The sequence below is a fragment of the Anarhichas minor genome, unplaced genomic scaffold (assembly GCF_050575085.1).
Source record: "Anarhichas minor isolate MPS153535 unplaced genomic scaffold, ASM5057508v1 ptg000003l, whole genome shotgun sequence".
NCBI classification, from domain to species: Eukaryota; Metazoa; Chordata; class Actinopteri; order Perciformes; family Anarhichadidae; genus Anarhichas; species Anarhichas minor.
In genome coordinates this window covers 17704154-17725000 of record NW_027466449.1, presented here as the reverse complement: position 1 = coordinate 17725000, position 20847 = coordinate 17704154, and the positions used below count along the sequence as shown (strand labels likewise).

General features: G+C 45.5%; 1 protein-coding gene across 1 annotated transcript in view; it reads left to right on the top strand.

The window, feature by feature from the left end:
* nkain4 (sodium/potassium transporting ATPase interacting 4) overlaps positions 1-20847 on the top strand; it is a 45817-nt gene that overhangs the window by 2972 nt on the left and 21998 nt on the right. Inside the window, exons 3-4 of the mRNA XM_076092354.1 lie at positions 15823-15960; positions 16949-17032. Of these exons, the coding sequence (XP_075948469.1) occupies positions 15823-15960; positions 16949-17032 (222 nt within the window). The remainder of the gene's footprint in view (positions 1-15822; positions 15961-16948; positions 17033-20847) is intronic.

The following is a 20847-nucleotide window of genomic DNA, read 5'->3' as shown; positions in this document are numbered from 1 at the left end:
AATCTCTCTCTTTTACCCGACCAGTAGCCCCATGCACGTTCCTGTTCAAAGCTGAGTATCACATGTTGAAAACTGATAACAACACATGTATAAGACATATCAGTACATCTTTATAAAAGTTCTGTCTCTCACTTTAAATACCAAACACACATCTCCACTTCTCATATTTGTTTTTTGCTGAAATCGTGTCTGAACAGAAGTCCTGACCCTGGACGGCTTGGTGTTGTGTGCTGGATTGAAGTCACTAGCAGTGTTGTTTATTTATTTTATCTTGATCCATGAGAAAATTCACTGTTGTGACAGAAAACATATGGTGCTGTTGGTGTCATGGAGCTCCTCTAACAGCCTCAAGTGGTGGCACGGGGAGGCACACTTGAAAAGTTCATCAACAAATGTGTGGATGAGCTGATTTTGGGGATATTGTAACGGTGACCTCATATACACTCTTATTGTTCTGGGTGAGGGTTAGGGTCCAGAGTCGCTGCCGTCTCGAGATGTAAAACATTTAAGACGTCTGCAGAGTCTCTGCTCTTAAGATCAGAAGGAACACGTTCATCAAGAACTCAAACCAGCTGTGTTGTGGGGCGAGTGTTGATCCACAAAGCACTTCGGTGTCTGTGATCAGTGGAGTGTGGGTCTGTGACATTTCACTGACGATGGCCGGACAGTCTCGGACGACGCCTTTTGCCACTATCCCCTGAGAGGAGTTTACTTGACAGGGTGTGACAATGTTATTTATGACGGTATTAAAACAGAGCTCGCTCACAACATAACCCCCCCCCACCCCTTTCCCCAGAGTAAATGTCGCTTTTAACAGCTAAGGGAGCAATAAAATCATCTCCAGACAAAAGAGTCAGACGGGGAAAGTTCTGATATGAATATATATGTCTTGCACGATTGAATCCGAAAATAAAGAAAAACAGGAACGCATTAGATGGGAAGTGGCAGTTGATATCGGTCATAACTGTGTAAAACAGCCCCTCCCATTTAACAATGTTTTATTTCCCGAAGGCCAACATCTCAACACCCCCCACGAGAGTCGTCCTCTGAGAGTTACAGGTTTCTGGCTCCACACAATGAATCCTCAACCTTTTAGTTTCAATGCTTTTTCAGAGGGAAAAAGATTATGTTGAGCGTTTCTGTTTTCCTGCCATTGGAATGACTTCCTGTCCTGCAGCCTTCGGCCCCATAATCCTGCTGCACGGTTCCCCACTTTGTGTTCCACATTGATACTGGTTCGCATTTGTGCCTGTGCATCTGTCAGATTTCAGCTAAATAGTGAGGAATACAACTTTCGAGTCTGCTTGTTTCTATTTGGTTTTAAGTTCTAATGGTCTCAGTACCGCTCCCTCTGTGACGACACACACACACACACACACACACACACGTAAACACCGAGGGCTATGAACCCACCTTGAGGGACACACCTGTTTTCCCTTCCCAGACTTTGGGACCTCTTGGCCTCATTAGAGAGGAGGAGGGTCGACCATTCGTTAAGAGGTTTATTAAGCTGTCAGTGGGCTGCCTAAAAAGTCCCAGAAGACTCCTGGAAACAGCTTTATTTTCCCCTGGTACTATTTCTGGATGACCTGACACTTCCTGTCTGCAGAAGCACTCACGCACACACACACACACACACACACACACACACACACGCACACACACCTGAACACTTCTGACAAGTTTAACCCCGCAAAGAGGGGTTGCGTTAAACCCTGTGTGACCCCTTTGGAAAAGGTGCATATGTGCATGAATATACATGTGTGTGGAGCAGCACAAGGCCCCCCCTCCTCCTCCACTCTCCCCCGGCTGAAACCTATGCATTGGCAATGAGCCAGGTTATTCCCAGTCCATTACAGGGTAAAACTACCATTAACAAAACAACATACTCTGCTCCTCAGATGTAAAAATAGCCCCTGTGAACCGCTGCCTGCGCTTATTAGCCGGGCAGAGTGCTTTGATCAAAACCTCTTTTGGCATCTCGGCCATGCCCCTTCATTGAATTGTGGTGCGCTTTCCTCATCAACGGGCCGAGCGGTGGGACTCATCTCGCCGGGACAGAAGGCAGCTGATAATGAGCCTGTATTGATCGAATACAGCCTCCGTTCCCTCTCCCCTTCTGCAGCCTAACTAGTCCAGACAGTGGGGCTAGATTGTTGTCAGAACCTCGCGATCATCCCCAAGAGAAAGGCGAGTGTTGGCAGTGAGCCCTGTCTGTCTAATGATTTGTTTGTACACCGAGACACAGGCGAGCTCGTTTTTCTTTTTTGCCCTCAACGGGTTGGTTGTTTTGAAGTGCTGACCTGAAGCTGAACCTGGCGTTTCGATCGGTCAGATACCGGGATGCGGTCCAGACATATTGTGAGTGTCAGCGACCGGCCCGCTGGAGAAGAACGCTCCTAATGCGGGACACCGTGGCGAGGAAAAGGGGTGATTGATGATGAAGAGGGCCTCTTCGTTGGTCATGGTGGGGGGGGACACACACACATAATCACACTGAACAACGGTGATGAGCTCAGAAGTGAACGTTGACCCTGAAAATGCCGGGTCGCAACTGCGCCGCCGGCAGCACTGACAGAGACACTATTTCATGCACGCCTCTTCGCGCGCTGCACATTGTGACCTGTGAGTTCTGGGTTAGGAGGTCCGGCCTTTGCATGAGGGGAGGAAGTGCGGCTGCATCATCTTTGTCAAGAGAAGAGAAACTAAGGGGAAAGAGTCTGGAAGGCCTTTCATTTGATCACAAGCAACGAGAAAATAAAAAAAGAGCGTCCGTGTTGTCACAGCGATTGGCTTCGTTTGTGCTGTATATATGTCGTGCTTTTCAGTGAAGTGATCCAAAGCACAGATTCAGCAGCGAGTTTCATCCTCATCCTTAAAAAAAACACTAACAGTCAGACTACCCACAAGCACTCTGCGATGAATGTGTGTGTGTGTTTGTGTGTAACGTCTTGCATCACGCTGCCCACTTTTTCCTCTTCCTTCTTTTGATGACACAGCCAGAGAATATACCGTCTTTGTAGCGAAGCCTTCAGAGGAGGAGACCGAGTTCAACCAAAGTGCTTCTGAGAAAAGTTTTGTAGTGCCTCCTCCTGAAGAGTGCCATCTCTAAAAGGCGCGACATCATCCCAGACTTCACGTCATATCCTGCACATTACAAAGGATTTAGACTGTTTTTCACTCCTGCATTCTCTGCTAACTCATCTTGCTTTATGGAGCCAAATTTGCTGTTGAATATTCATGAGCTTAGAGAGGCCTGATGTCTATCAACGCACCGTCTCTCCAATCTTAACTACATGTTCATATGTGCAGACGCACATGCAAAATGGTCTCAGCCACCAGCTTTGATATCAACGCATCACGCAGCTGTAATTAAGAATAATTACAGCAGCTGGGGCAAATTTGCTCGGCAATAAAACATTGTATTCTATCGGGCCGGCAGACTGGGAGTTGCTGCTACTGTGTAATCCAGTTCTGTCTGGCCAGTTCCCAGGAGAGGTGATGCATCAAAACCCGGTTACTTGTGAAATATGGAAGCCGTTCTTGGCGAGAGCGAGAAGATTTTCAATCGTGTCCGCGCTGAGTTTTGTCTAAGCGCACGTGTGTAGCTTCTTTAGAGCGTCGGTGGTGATCAATGGTAAGGAACTGTATTTCCTTGGCGATGCCGGGTTGATGGAGGAGATCCAGCGGAAACAGAGTGGACGGTCACAGCTCTTTTATCTCTCCGTTTCTTTACCCTCGTCTTCGCCTCTCTGGGCCTGTAGCTTCTCATTAAGCCTCTCTGGACTGTGATTCACACCATTGTGAGCCCAAACACACACATAAATATATATATAATTTATTATTTTTTACTATTTGCTTTGGCTTGCACAGATGGTGGCAGAATAAGATAGCATCCCTGTCTGAATTATCCATGCAGATACAAAACGTGGTGTCTATATGCGTGTGCTTCTTAAACAACAGATGCCAGCGCGCAATTAATTTGTTGACTTCTTAGTTCATTTTATTTTAGAAGGTAGATTTAAGTGGAGCAGCACCAGTATGTGTTTAAGGTTTTGAAGACAACATATGGGTCATGAAAACGTACACACTGAAGACAGATGTGGGTGTTGTTTGTAATCTACACCACTATGAGGCAACGCATAGTCGACTATCTGGAACCAAGAGAGCATTGATCACTATGAAGATTTAACCAGAAACTGTCTATAAGAAGTGGACGTAGTCCTCCTTGTGGACTGCCATTTTTAAGCCTCACGCTCGGCAATTATGGCCGTCGCCATCTTGTTTTTTTGCAACCAGTGAGCGGAAGTGACCATATTTGGACCGTGGAGGAGTGACGTAGTGACTCTGGTAGCGACCTGTCAATCACTGTGTAGCCCCGCCCTAAAGCATCCCCTGCTTTATGGTCTGTGTGACTCTAAATGGACCATAATGTACTAAATGAACATCATGCTGTATTGAAGAAGACTTGAAACTAGAGATTGAGACCATAAACTCATGTTTACAATGTTTACTGAGGTAATAAATCAAGAGAGAAGTAGAGTCATTTTCTCATAGACTTCTATACAACCAGAGGAGTCGCCCCCTGGTGGACAGTAGAGAGAATGCAGCTTTAAGACACTTCAGCATTGGCTTCACTTTTCAGTACCGGAGGTAGCCGTGTGGTTTTAGCTTAAAATACCCTCATAAACCGTGATGACGCATAAAATGCAAGAGCAATCAAAGCCACCTAGTTTGCTTATGTTGATAATGACATTTGTTCAAAGCGTGTTCTTTTCACGGCTTTCACTTTTTCAACATCATGTGTGTAATTCATGGAGCAATTCAAATGGGATCAAGTAGTCTGTCTCTCGCCGTTGACTACCGTACATATTTTTTCCTAAATAATGTCCTATGGTGGTCATCCAGAAGGGGCGGGGCTTCACCTCTCTATTAGGACCTACTCAGATTAAGTTGCTGTTCTGATAATTAAAATGACATCACCACTGATTCACAGCTGCTGCTCACACTATTGGGGAAAGCCAGTCACACATTGTGAAAAAGGACTCTGCTCATTAAGACACAGAGCTTTAGGTCAATAAATATCATCAACTTATCTTAAAAGACAGTACGTGTTTTAATTTTCCTGTCCTTTTAAAGGAGGGTTCATGTTTGTTTTGTCTTTCCGAAGTGAGAGATGGAGGTCACAGTGTGTGACCGCAGACCACAGGAGCTTCAGCAGTTTGTGTGATTTCAGAAATGAAGGTCTTAACCCTGTCTTCCATTGTCTCTGGGCTCTTATTCTTTTCTCTCTGAAGGCCACGCAGGTCGACATAATTAAGTACTGTGTGTGTGTGTGTGTTGTGAGCTGTCAACTGGACCCCTGGTGTTTCAGCGCTGATTGTGGTCTTGACCTAAACTGTGTTGATTGCAGTGCCTGAACAGCCTTCATCCACAGCAGAGCAGGTCCTGTCTGAGCCACAAATAGCAGCAACATCAAAAGAAAAGAAAGTTGATTCAACAAGAGAACGTGTATTGTAGGTCATGAAGGCAAGGTGACTGCATAATAAATGCAAACGCACAGACTTCTGGGGCTCCCTCCAGTGTGTCATCGCCTCACCTGGGAGGCCTAGTGCATCCTGGGTACTCTGGGATTGGAGGCGCCGCCTTGAATGTGTGATGAATGTTCATGACCCGCCCCCTTAACATGTAGCCTTTGTTAAAACACAACAAGGCTTTGTTTTATCTCCCTTTCTCCTTTACTCCCCCCTATTTTCTCCCCCTGCTGGGAGTATGTTTGAATTATTGATCACCAGCTGATTTATCAGCCGGGCCAGAGACACTGGAGATTTAGGGGGAAATGCAGATCGAAAGGTGCAGTGAAATAGAGAGAAAGAGAAAAAGCGGGGGATGGGCGGTGCCTCGACCTCTCACTCTGGGCCAATTATGAGCGCGACCCTCGAGACTCGAGATCTCTCTGTTTGCCTTTCCCTTTCCCCCCCTCTTTTCATTTGCTTTCCCTCTCTTCTGGTGCGCCGTTACCACAGAGACCTTTATGTCGACAATAAGATGCTGAAGAGCCTGCAGGAGATAAAAAACAACAACAGCCACCTGTCAAACGGAGACATGGTGAGCGTGTGATGCAGGTTTCAGATAGCATTGAGGACCCGGTGGAGGGGGAGTCGGTACACATCCTCTAAAGATAGCTTGACATGTACACTCACAGCCTTTAACCTCACCACAAAAATAAATGACCCGCCCAAAAATGCAGAGTAGCATCCCGTCGGATACAGCTGAGTGGTTTACTTGCGACTAACTTTATCTGAAATGTGCTTACTTTATACTTCTGCATGACTTTGCTTGTTAAGCAGCCATCTTTTTATGCTAATTGAGAAGGGGTGACGACTCTCTCATGTTGTTGTTTTTTCGACCTTCCCCAAGGTTGGGAGTCTCTGCCCTCTCTGTTGGTTTATAATAATAAAATGTGTGTTCTTGGAAAACCCATCTCCTCTTTGTCCCTGGTGGCCATTTTTTTCTTTCTCTTTTTTACAACTGTTTTAATGTCTTCAATTTAACAGACCATTAATTATGTGGTTATAGTGAAATCCTTGGGCTGCCAAACGCATGTGTGTGTGTGTGTGTGTGTGTGTATTTACCCATCCGTGCAGAGGATTGTGTGTGTGTGTGTGTGTGTGTGTGTGTGTGTGTGTGTTCCACATCAATGCCACTGCAATATTAAGCTATAATGGAGATAAAACTCGAACTATTTGCAAGCCCATTTCTCTCTTTCCATTCCAGCGGTTCCAGCGGTGTCATTTGTTATAGTGCGGCATCGAAAATAAATTGCTTTGGGAGCGCCACAGCTGGGACGACTATCTTGACAGATCGCATTCAATCGAACGGCTGCACAGCGTCTCACTCAAAATCCCTCCAGTGTTGCTTCTTTTCTTTTTTTGGCATCCAGGCCTTGTTTTACAAGCGGCTGATGACTCCACGGATGTTTTTGCTCTAATTGTGCCGTGTGATCAGACGGTCGGACAGCAGGGATGCACGCGGCATTACTTCCTCTGTGATAGATTAGGAGTGATGGTATTGTGATGAAAAGAGCAACATTACTGACTCAATTATGGAAAGCGGAGCCGGAGGGCGCAAACTGCTGACAGCTGTTTGCCGTTCTTCACCGCTTATATTCGTGATGAGAATTTCTTCTGTCGCTGCTAAATTCCCTTCTTGTTAATTGGGGCGAAACCCGAACAGTTTTTTGTTGGATCTGGGACACGGGGAGGCAGACGAGGGAGAGAGGATTGGCTGGTTTAAGCTGCTCTCATTTTCGTCACTTTCCCCTCTACCCTATCCATTGTTGGCGTGTTTGGGTTTCATCCATGGCTGTATTCTTGTCTGGCTTTTTATTTCTTTCTCCGTCATCCCCTCTGAGAAATCAAAGTATCTGTGTGTGTGTGTGTGTGTGTCGCGGTCTGCTGTCTCATCCCTCATTTTCCAAATGACACCCCAACACAACAAACAAGGAAATTTGGAGCCCACAAGAATTGGAGACAAAAACCTCACAAGTGACATTAATCCTCTCGGGTTGAGGCTGAAATCACAACAGCCAGCGCCGCCGCGTTCTTCCTCCGAGTTGATGCGGCAAAATCTAAATTAGCCTCTGATAATCCCAACATTGCCGCCGCCGCCACCTTTGCAGATAAACTTAAAAGTGATGCCGGCTGGCGGCAAAGTGGAGAGCGAGCGAGATAAGCATTTCACAAGCGATACCAGCGGCGAGAGGAAGGGACGTTTGCCTTCCCCGTGTGCCAATTTGGGTCACGTCTCTGTGAACTCTGCCTCATCATCGAGTCAAAATGACGTCTCGTCAGTTCTGTTATTGACAAACTGAGCGTGAAAGCAGTTTAGACTCAAGGACTAACTGTTGAGAACGGTTTGTTTCTTCCAACAAAAGATTAGCTACGACCAAACATGACAAGAGAACACGACTTTAACGTTCCCATAACGTTGGCATTCAGGCAGTGCGGTCTTTATCCTCTGATCTGTTAACCGCTTGAAGCGGTGGCAAGTCATATTCGCTTTATATACCGACACATGTAAATATAGAATAATATCAAGAGGATTATTTAAATTCATGATATATATGGTGCGCGGTTAGATGCCTTAAAGTACTGACTAAAAACTGTCTCGATCCCTTATACTGCTTGTTGTTTTGCCTCTCATCAAGTAGTTTCAGTCTTTTTCCCATCATGACATTTTGACATTGTCGCAGTAGGAGAAGCGCAGGTGTTACTAATGACATTAACGATGGCTCTGCTCTATAACTGTCCTGTAAGCTGTGACAGTGAACCCACATGCACCTTCATGAGGGCCCTAAAAACCGAAGCGGCCGAATGGAAATCAACCGGCGTTAATTTTATTATTTACACCTGTGACTTTTACTGTCGGTGTCATGTCAAAATGTCCTCTCCGTGAAAAAGACCCAAAGTATTTGTACTGTAGCCAATGTCGTCTCTCAATATTCATATTTGTAAATAAATGTAAATGCAGTTTGAATCAGTTTGAACCCCCTGAAAATGTCGATCACGGCTTCTCGGACCCCCCAGTCACACTGGTTGTAGCGTTACTCTTATCTGAGGAATAATCACATGTAATGCACGCCTAGTGGGCAAAGTAAAAGCAAAGGAGTTGAGATGTAGGTTGAGGAAACCGGTTAGCAGATGGAGGCATTGAAAGGAGGTCAGAGTGTCTCAGAGTCGGTCAACTTTAACCTCCAACAAGGCCGGTCGGCAGACCAGACAGGGAGACGACTCTCAATCGGTCTGATCGCGGACTTCATCGGCTTCATTCAGCTGAACTGATAAAGCCCCGATGAACTACACTCTCAACAGTATTGAACTGAACAGATAAACAATCGTACACTCCACAGTCCGGTCCATAAGACGCTTACAGCTAGCAGCTAGCTTACAGCTAGTTAAAGAGAGCAACAGTAACAGAGAGAACAAAACTGAGAAGTCTAAAGTAGTTAGAGTCCAGAGGGAGCCTCAGTTCAAAGCATCGGCTTCATCGTGTTTTTTCTTTTTCAGTGGGAACGGATTTGTGCGTTGTGTTCCCAATATCACTGAGAGATTAGCATGTTATTAGCACTAAGAGCTCCAGAAGTTTAACATATTTCATGTTAAATAAAGAGCTCTTTGATTCATTGGCTCTCAACGGCTACTTTGCAAGAAACACTTGGCTGCAATGAGCACTTCCCTCAGTGTCTGTTCAGAGCTCCGTAAAACAATCGGTACTTACTGAAGTACAAAGGGACGAGCTAGCTGTGTGTTTCACTGTGCAGACCATATTTCAAACAGGGAAGAGGAAAGTGGCTTATGAAGGCACCCTACCTCTTAATCCCTGTCTCAGCTCTGCTCGGCCAGGCACCACCAAGGGCTATCTATCTATCCAACCCTTCACGTACCCAATGAAAGCCACACACAAACACACACACACACACACACACACACACACACATGCTGAGATGGGCACCATTAGTTACACAAGGACCAGGCAGCCACCAGCGCATAATGACTTTACCCAGGCGAGAGGTGAGAAATTGGATTGGGGAAAGTTTTTGAGAAGTACTTTACTGCCTGCTGGGGAGTAAAGACAAGCCAGGGCAAAGCATGGCACGTACATTTAAAAAAAGCCTGTCAGCCTCTGATTCATGGTGTGTTTCTGTGACTGTCTTTCTCCTAATTTAGATTATGGAAGAAAACAGTTCTGATGTCGCTCAGATGTCCTAGTTCTGTGAGTCTGTGTGTAGCTCTCAAACATCTTTCCCTATCGTTTATTGCAATAGCAAAATGCACTCCCTACTCAATATGGTGGTAGCATGCTGTGTTGATGGGGCCAGATGGGTAGGATAGTGAGAGAGGTGGGTCACAATCTTTTTAGCTTGTGACCCCCTGAAGATGAAGCTATACTTGCGTACATACAACGGTTCGTATATCTGATGAAAAGTTAGTCCTGTTTTTTCGTGTTTTTTCTTCCGAAAACACGCAACATGTGTAAATTTCCACTTGTTACATGCAAACGTCCTTTCTTTTGTGTAGTGATTATGATATGTGTGTTCAGAGCCGTTACTGATTACACTCTGACCCATTCAGGTCCACTCACGTATTAGACCCGAGAGCCATGGCAGTAAAACGAGACCTTAAGTGACCTGATTAGAGTATAATTGAGTTTAACTTGGACCCTGTCTGACTCTGAGCTCAGGTCAGGTCTCCCATGAACCCCATAAAGACCCATTTCTACAGATATACACCAGTTCATCCACAGTAGATCCTCCTCTGTTCCTCCTCTCTCTGCTTTACCTGGGATCCTTTTTAGAACCACGGAGAGGTGTGTTTCTCATGTAATTCACAAGAAAAATGCAAAGAAGAAAGTCAAAAGAATTAACCAGATTTTGTGTGGAAGAGATGTTTTTTCAGATTTTCTATCCTGTTAACCATCTGCCGGCTCCGTCAGACTTGTGCTGCGTTTCCCCCCCGAGGGAATCTCAACAGCCAAATTTAGAACTGCTGATTTACAGAGCTACACTCATAGAAGTGGAGTTACTGCTAAGTCATTTCCATATCTGTGAGGGAACTCAAAACAACAGTTCTTTGTCAAAACTACATGAAGAGAAAGACAGTTAAATGGCTGGCTGGCTTTTTACAACGTGCCATGTTTTGCCCTTGGCCTCATTGGTTAATGCGTGTTTGCATGTCTAAGTCAAAACTACACATTAATGAGTCTATTACGAGGGGGAAAAAAAGGAGACAGCGTGGTCTTTATCTGTCATTCAACTCCTCACATCTCCTCAATGTCGTTCTTCTGCCTGACGGTGTGAGTCACAGTTATAAGTTTGAACATAGAGGAGACTGACTCATGCAGCCCAAAGTCACACACACACACACACACACACACACACACACACACACACACAGACCCCCTTCAGAGCCACAGATCCTGATGACACATTCAGTAACATGTTATCAGAGGACATTTCACACAGAGATGTGCAGAAAACACTGATGTGATTTATGGTATCTGGAGGCTACGGTGGAGAGCTGTGATCATGAGAGGGTCACCGGTCACCTCCATCCTCCTGCTCTTGGGGGGGGGGGTTAATCCCAGCCTTAACACTTTAGGCTAATTTAATTAATTTGCACGTCAATTCATTTTTCTCAAGTTGTTTTCTTGTTGTTGTCAGGAGTACTTTCAGACAGAACGTGACTATCACGCAATGAGAAAAAGTGCCGTAGTTTTTTGTAGCACCATAAATAAATAAATAACCAATCACGTTGTGCGGAATGTAAATATTCCAAACCAGCACTATAGTGTCACGACACAGACACACAGAGACTCCGTCCGAAAGAGGTCGGCAAACTTTATTACTCCTTTCAACCTTGACAAAAGCAGCGCAAACCAAATCCAATCCTTCTGTTCTTACCTTTCACAATAAAAGCCCTAGACATATACACTCCATAACTGTTCACCCAAGGAAAATAAACTCGGAGCATTCCGCTAAAAGGAAACTCCATAAAACATCTCACAGTTGCTTCGTCTATACAACAGTTTACCTCAGACAGACTGTCAGACGCTGCTCTGGGTCAAGAGGATCCTGGTAGTCGGTTCTCTATCTGTGTGAATCTGTTCAAATCTTTTATCGAAAAATTGCTGCAGCTGTTACAAATTTGCATCTCTGCAGGTATGAACAGTTTTCAAAAATTCGCATGCAAGTATTTTGCATTTCCGTGTCGTTTATTCGCCCCCCCCCCCCCCCCCCCCCCCCCCCCCCCCCCGGTGTGTGTAGGCCTTCTCACACCATATCAGTGTGTCCTACTACTGCACATCACTAACTTTTGACAACACAGTTTAGCTATAAATCATAAACAACTGTCAAACCCACGTGTTTTTGCTCCCAGTTGGATGCTTCAGCAAAGCAAAACAGTTATTCGTCCACTTATCTTGAGCACACATGCACATCGTAATTAGCTGTAATATAATGAGGATCAAACGTGTTTTCCCTCTCAGACATGTTCACTCTGATCCTCTTATCACTCTTTTTTATGTGTGGCTCCCTTCCCTCTCCTCCTTCTCCTTCTCCTTCACGGCATGTTAAAGAAGGTGGCGATGATTGAAATGTTTTTGGGGACTTTGATGTTCTCAGTTTTGGGCGTTGAGGAAAGGAGGGATTAGAGTGTAAAGCTGTGTCCACTTGTGCGTTCTTTACTGCTCAGCCACGAGAAACTTAGAGGATACACACAAGCTAACAGCGTGTCAGAGAAGCAGCATGATTGAGGTCTATGAACCTTGTTGGTAATCTGGTGTCAGGTGGCCGAAAGTGGGAATAATTGATGGTTTTCGGGGAGCTAGAAACGAAGAGATAAGCGGGAAAAAGAGAGAAGAGGATGGAGCGAACAAAGGATGGGCAGTAGCGGAGGTGATAGAGAGGGGCTTGTTGCATCCTGCTGTCGTACCCACCCTCTAATTGCTCAGTATTTATGGTGGGAGGAGTGGTATGTGTGGGCAACATGCTTCTCCACATATACACACCCAAAACCACAATACACACTAAGAGATTCAGTCGCCCTGGAGGGAGTCATTTGCGTTCGCGGGAGGCTTTTACGGGCCGTTGCGTAGCCGGCTCTCTATTCCTGGAAGAGCGTCGGTATCTTTTGATCAAATTGGACTCCACTCTCCAGTAACCGGCTTCCTATGAATTGTGGGCTAATTGTGCCGTATATGTGTGTGTGTGTGTGTGTGTGTGTGTGTGTGTGTGTCTGTGTGTCCGGGTGGGCAGAGGCCTTTCTATTCTTGATTGATTGTTGTCATCTTGGTGGATTATTGAGTTAGCAGTGAACGTGATAGGCTTACTACAGCATCTCATAGGAGCATGCGCGCACACACACACACACACACACACACACACACACACACACACACACACACACACACACATGCATGTACACGTCGTTAATTCAATGACTAGTGGAAATATTTCAGGGAAAGGGTCCATGGCTGTGTGTGTGTGTAATGAATACATACGTGTGTTGGATGGATGAAGTCTCACGCTCATTAGCACGACTGTTGCTCTGCACGGGGGCAGCAGGTCATAGGAACGTGTGTCTGTGTGTGTGTGTGTGTGTGTGTGTGTGTGTGTGCAGAGGGCAAAGTGTGTGTGTGTGTGTTTGAATAATAGTGAGCAGACAAAAAGAGGGAAGGAGACAAAAGATATTTCAAATTTAATTTTTACCTGATTAGGTGAAGAAAAGGTCCTCCTGTCGTCCTGACGTTGTTGAATCGGAAAGGGAGGAGTAGGTGTGTTAACCATCGCCTAGTAGAAAAAGTAATGTTAGCTTAGCACCGATTGATCCGAACTCCATTGAGAAACAAGCATTTTAAAAGTTGTTTGCTTGTTGTCTTGTGGGCAGACCTGACAAAGTTTTTACAATTACATCACAGCAAAATCTGTTTATTTTGGATTCATACCGCTGTAGTAAACCAGATACAGTGAACACAGCGCCTCCGGATGATGTTAAGAACCCTGACACAAAAGCGTTGGTTTTCCAACGTATCTGTGACTTCCACAGCACGTGCACAGCAGCACTAGTGTTTTCATCCCACCATGGTTGATGAAACGTTGGTATCTACATGGCGGTAAGCGCCTCCTACACTCGCCCAGAGTGACGCCAATAAACACAAACGACCCTAAACACAAGGTGTGAACACAGCATTAGGCTTTTTCATTATTGCAATAATACCAAGTACACCCAGATAAGACCCAAAGGCTGTTTGCGTTCACCCAGCCAAATAGAATAGAAGCTTTTTTAACAGATTTTGCAGAGCCTTTGGAAATCTCTTCTTTTTTCTTCCCCCACCAGGATTACCAGAGGACATTCTGAGAGCTCGAGATGAGAAGATAAACTACACCTATCTTCTTTCTGATATCCTGTGGAGGGAGATGCAATTTAGCAAACCTTGACTTGACAGATAGGAGGCCGTAAGCTTCGTGCTCATCTTTTCTTTTGGATAAAAAAAAAAGCTTAATTGAAGTGTTGCAGCTTCGGGTCTTTAGGTGGTGTATGTCCACCTCTGAGCAGCGGAGGATTTACTCATTAATATCATTGATCAAGTGTAAAATCATCTCACACAGGTGTCCTTCTTTTTTGGATCAAGACAATTGATTCTTGTAAACATCACGCCTTATGTTCTCCTACAAAATGCTGTTGAATTATCTCTGAAGATGATTAATAACTTCACATGTTCTTCACATGTTATGTGTCAAAAAAGGGGTCAGTCCCGTAAGCTCCCCAACCAATATCTGCACCTCGTCTTCGCTGATGTCCTCCTTCTATTGAGCTCTCTATCTCTGACCATGACCCAGAGCTGACCACAAGACGTATGACTCCATTGACTTCATTCACTCCCCTCAGCCCCTCTAGACGGAGGTTATTAAGAGGCAGGGAGCTCAGTCCTTCTACGTTAGCATGTCTGCATTTTCTCTCATCTCGCCCATTTATCTGTTTTTCTTTTCGTGCCATCTATTTTTATTTTCACAATATTCTTCACATCCATCTCAATTTTCCTCCTCGGCCCATTATTCATTTCCTCTTTGTTTGTTTTCTTCCTCTTCCTCCTTCCATGAGAGTGAAGGCTCTATCTTCAGATTGCTGAGATATTCCGTGACTCTTTGGTTTGATAATGTTTGGCGCAGGTCGCAGTTCGCTCACCTCAGTTTGCTTTACACCCCGTCTGCGGGGTTATTGCCCTCGCCCTCTGTGCGAAGGACTGTTCCTTTTTAATTATCACTCAGCATTTGATCAACTCCCCCCCCCCCCCCCCCCCCCCCCCCCCTGCGTGTCACAATGTCTCATCGGGTTGCTGGTAACATTTCCATTACATTAGGAGGAGCAGCCGCCGCTGTGTGTTGAGTGTGTGTGTGTGTGTGTGTGTGAATGTGCTCGATGGTGCGTTCTTATCATTGCAGTAGAGACGAGATTCTTCCCTCCCTCATCCATCTTCAAGCGCTTGGCTGGAAATGACATGTCGACACACCACGAAACACATCGTTGCTTGAGACACACACACACACACACACACACACACACACACACACTGGGAATGGAATTGGATTGGAGATGGAATTCTAATTATATAGTACTGTGCCCCCTTGTACCCCCTGTAAAAATGGCATGCTAATTGAGTTGATGCAAATAGGGACAGCTTCTAATTGCTTTGTTGTTGTTTTTTCTGCTGTTGCTCAAAATGTTGCAGACAAAGAGCTCAGGTAGAGGGAAGGGATCCTGGATGAATGAGAGGAAATGTTGAAGCCTGTACCGGGAATTTTCTTTTCATTGTCGGGGGGGTTTAACTTTGCTTCTGCATGTATGCACGTTGTTTGCGAGCACATATTTCAATAAGCGCCTAAGCTGGCTGCAGTGGTATTATTAAGCCTCCCATAAAGTTCCCAGAGCGTTCTCGTTCCTGCAGGCCGTTGGCAGGAAGGTCGGAAAAACAGTGAGCTCCTCTTTAGCTCAGCAGGGGTCGAATCGATAAATCTGTCGTTGCGTTTTTTTGTTTTTTTTTTACAAAAACTTGCCGTCTTCACCTCCGACGCTCCCACAGTCGGAGGCCGAACACTCAAGCTGTTCACGTCCGGATTGTTGGCCAATGGCCACGAGGTAAATAGTTTATTGTCCTCAATAGACTACGAGCGGTACACATGTGTATGTAGGCCGCCACTTTATTTTCTAGGCCTGTTTGTCAGCCCGGTAACATTTGTCTTGTTTATTTTCTCCTCCCTTTTAGGTGTTGGCTTTAGAGAGACAGGTCTTTGACTTCCTGGGTTACCAGTGGGCCCCGATCCTCGCCAACTTCTTCCACATCATCATGGTCATCCTCGGCCTCTTTGGCACCATCCAGTACCGGCCGCGCTACATCGTGGTGGTGAGGCTCTGTCACATAATCCTTGTTCCTCACGTTTTTCTTTTTTCTTGTTCAGCAGTGTCACGTCTCTTTGCATAAGTTCTCATTTGATTGGACGTGTTGCCTTTCCTCTTTAATTGCAAAGTGTGCTGCGCTCTCTTGTGCATTTTGCGACACCCTTAAATCACTCTAATCCCGTGGTAATTAGGGCTAATTAAAGGGGGTGGCTGTGTTGGGGGGTGGGGGGGTGCTAAGAAGCTCATCAGATTTAAACTCAGCGTCGAGTTTCTGGACAGAGAAGGTCATTCTTTGAGACACGGTGCAAAACATATGCCGCCTGTTGTTTCACCCGTTTGGTTTAGAACCACTGTGAAGCTTCATAGATTTTTACGCACTTTGGTTTTTATTTTAAACCATAACGTTCGGCATAAAAAGCCGATTTTTCAGCAGCATCAGTGGAAGCACAGATGGTGATTTTAATGACAGAAAAAAAAGAGCAGAGTAAGAGATTCCGAGGGTAAATAAAGACAGACAGGGGAGATAAATGAGGAAGAGACGGAGAAAGCCAGCTGAGGGTGTTTCATGATCCAACATGTACGTTTTTCATGCAGGTGCTGCTCTTCCTCTTGACACCCCTGACATTTTAAAAACACGATTCATCGCGAGTCAGGATTTCGCAATCTTTTACAATAATGCGTCTCTGTGTGTCTGTCAACAGTCGACTGTCTGACTGTACAATTTTATAAACGATGGTGAAGTCCACTCAGCTCCCTCGGGGCTCAAATAAACCTGCTGAACTTACTGGTACCTTTTAAAAATAATAATAACTTCATTGCGTGTGTGGTGTATGTATGTGAGACTATGTGTGTGTTAGAGGACACTGACTTGACTCTGTCTTGGAGCTCATTCATTCAGCCTGTCTCTTTTATTCAGTGGCTGTCACGTCCTGTTCTGGTCACTTCATCTAGTTTCCATGGAGCTAATCCGTCTGTGTCTGTTTGCCCTCCAGTACACGGTATGGGCCGCTCTGTGGTGGGTGGCCTGGAACGTCTTCATCATCTGCTTCTACCTGGACGTAGGAGGCCTGTCCAAGGTGAGAATTATCACAATTTCAGTCTGCCGTCGTCAGCGGAGTCGGGTGGCTTCGCTGTGATGAATGTTTCTTTTTCTCACTGAGTTCACGGTTGTAGTCTGTTGGTGGGGTGGGGGGGGGGGGGGGGGGGGGGGGGAGCGAAGGCTGATTTATATCCCATGTGTTTTATGAGTTGGGCCACCGACACTGCAGGTGTCCTTTGGAAGTGCTGAGGCCTTCGTCGTTTGGGGGTGATGCTGTGTATCAGCGATGAGATTCTCCTCCTGACGTCCTGATGTTGTTGAATCAGAAATGAAGTGAAAAAAGTATTGCAGGAATCTGTGGTCAACAAAAGCTCGCAGATAGTACCTAGACCAAACGCTTACTCTGTATAAATGAATGTATAGTAACTATAGACTGGCACTCTGTAGTTACTATGAACAGTAACGCTGCTGCTGCCATATTTATGCCTAGGTGACGTTATTTTGAGTGTTGATGGAGCAGCTACGATGCTAGCATAGCTTAGCACCGAGTGATCCAAACTCCATTGAGAAAACAAGCATTTTAAAAGTTGACAAAGCATGAATTCAGACTTTTTACAAATCGGCATCATTATACAGTTATTTCAGCGTCCTTTTTATCTGTTTATCGCAATTAAATCACAGCAAAATCTGGGCTCGAATCACAGTAGTAAACCAGCCCACTAGGGATGGGTACTGACACCCGATAGCACCGGGATTGTTTTTTTATTCTGTTTTAATTCTGACCTTGTGTTAATGTTTTATTTTTTTATTTCAAACATGCCTTAGCTTTAATGGAACTGAGCATATATATATATATTTATACATATATATATATATTTAAGCTGTAATTAGATCTGAAGCACTGCCACCAGGTGCGTTTTGTCAAGCCTGAGCGCCTCGTGTGAGAAAAAAACCCCAACCCAAATACACACGATTATAATGTAATGAATGCGTGACACAGCCATGTAGAATGAATCCTACACCGAACTATAAATCACTCCCTAACCTTTAGGAATCTGCGCCTCACACACACACACACACACACACACAGCTGCTCAACAGAGATGTATAATTTGGCCCCTGACGAACATCTGCACTCGTTTTTAAAATAGTTTGCGTGTTCGTCTCCGCTGACCGTCGCCTCCCTGTTGAGTTTCAAGTGGAAGCTCACGGCTTAATAGGTAAGTAATCCGGAAAAAAAAAATCCTCCCTCCCGGGCCACCACACACACAGACGCTCTTTTAAACCTTCGTGGGCTCCCCTGTGGGTTCCTGAGTGCAGCTCAGATGTGTATTTATCCAGACAAAGAGAAGTGTTTGGGTGGTCACCTCTCAACCTGTAAACGTATCTGCCCTCCCTCCTCCTGACATCTTGTCTTCTCACATCCCCCCCCCCCACTCTGCTCACTGCTCCTTTGATCTTTTTTTTGTGTAATTTATTCTGCACATTTTGCAAGTTTATGAAACTTGCCTTTTTCATTTCAGCATACTCTCTCTCTCTCTCTCTCTCTCTCTCTCTCTCTCTCTCTCTCTCTCTCTCTCTCTCTCTCTCTCTCTCTCTCTCTCTCGCTCTCTCTCATCCACGCCTCCTCCTCTCCTCTTCTGGCTCTTGATGGGTGTCTTGCCCAATTGCCCGCCTGACCATTGAGAATAATGAATTCATGTTGGCAACGTTCATCTCACACCAGTTCACACAGCCAGAAAAACACCTTTCCCCTAAGCTCTGGAGACTTCATTGTGTGATAGACCACAGCTCCGTCAAGTGTGTCCGTCTCTCACTGCTTGTGTGTGTGTGTGTGTGTGAGTGTGTGTGTGTGTTTGTTGCGTGTTGAATAATGAGGCTTGTAGGGGCCAGCTGCTTGGGGCCGAGGCTGGGCATTAACCCGACAGATGGAGCCAGCCTGGGCTCCCAGCTCTGCATATGGTGGCCAGGAGGAGAGCCGGCTAATGGAGCGGACACACCTACACACATACACACACACACACACACACACACACACACCATTCAACGCATGCACGACTGAACTTGGCACGCAGCTTCCTGAGAGGTCCCCAACATATTTGATCATAAAACCGAGTCAGCTAATTCTGTTCGGCTAGCCTTGACCGATGTTGACGGGGCTGTTCTGGAGGGTGTGTTTATGTGTGTGTGTGTGTGTGTGTGTGGGGGGGGGGGGGGGGGGGGTGACAAGGCCCTCGAAGTGAGGGGGCAGGTTGTCAGAGTCATATGCCACATGCTCTGTCACCTCCTATTGATCCCTTATCCCCTCCCCCACGGTGCCCGACAGACTGATAGACAGACCCCCGCTACTCTACACACACCTCTCTTTTATAGACACTACAGGTGAATAGGTTAATAAAATTAACTAATAGATTTCACCATGAAACTTCACCAGTTCATTCCTGAAATTAAGACAGTTATTATTTGAATTACAAGTTTTCTGAATGAATTTCTTCTATGTTTAAATATGCAAATGAGGCATTATCTTATCAAACGTATAAACGTTGCTGATTTGCCTTTATTTCCAGAAGTCTGAACATTGGACAAAGCCAGGTTTAGGATTCTTGTTTTTGAATGGCAGTCAATCATGTGAGAAGTAGAGTCATTTTATCATAGACTTCCATACAATCAGAGGAGTCGCCCCCTGATGGCCACTAGAGAGAATGCAGCTTTAAAGCACTTGGCGTCACTTTTCAGAGGTTGCCGCCTGGTAAACACAAAATTTAAAGTGGTGCTTTTGCATGATTCTTTTTGAAGAAGCTCAGTTTTATAGATCTGTCAACTTATCAGTTGTTATAAAAATTTTCGGACACATGCCTGTAAGTGTGGATGCAGTCCCCAGCTTTGCTGTCTCTCTCACCAACCACACACAGTGACTGCAGACTTTATTTTAGACACGCAGACCACCCTCAAAACAGTCTCACCAGCTCCCGCATCGGTATGTAGCCACCTTGCTTGCACATATTTATGAAATCTACGTCAATATGAGACTCTCGTCAGAGCCAGAAGAGTCTACAACACCCAGTCAGCCACTCAGGTTTGCTCCCCACACAAACATGAAGTCTCTCCTCTGTACTTTAGAAATAATAAATCACGAGAAATAAGATTCTAATCATTTGATGTTGAGCTTCATAGAAGGCCCCGTGTCTCCAGCGATTCCAGTAATAGCATTGACTTTTGTTTGAGCAGTATCAGTGGACTAACCTTGAATCTATGATATGGAGGAATTGATTTGTGCTTTTGGGTGCAAGGGAGCATAACAATAACACTCTTGACAGTAAGTTGCCAAAAGCCTCAATATCGACTTCTGCCGTGCGGCTACAGTTTGGGTAGAGATGGTTTCCCTAGCTCGCGGGCTCAATCAATGGCATCTGTCAAGTCATTCAGCCGCCCTTGTTTTTGTGGCTGTATGAGAGAACGGTCCGAATGACAGAGAAGGAAAATGGAGACGGAGGGGTGGTGATGAGTAATCAACATGAAGAAAGAGAGGGATGATTTACCGCTTGCTGCAGTAGTTTCCACTGACTGCACGGATCAGTCGTTGACAGCAGCGATACCAATGTGTTGTCGATGTGTTCACGTGAGTGTGAGCGGGGGGTTGATAGGAATCAGAGATGTTTCCTGACAGCGCTCGGCCATGTTAATAATGCATGTCTTGTCGCCGAGGGGCAGATGCGGGGTTAGATTGCTGTATTGGGGTTATTGATTGGTGCGGGCGTCTGTATGCGTGGGCTCATGTGGCTGTGGGCAAATTGAACGCCGCCAGGGTGCACAAGAGCTTACATGTATTAAAATGCTGGATCTGATAGTTGT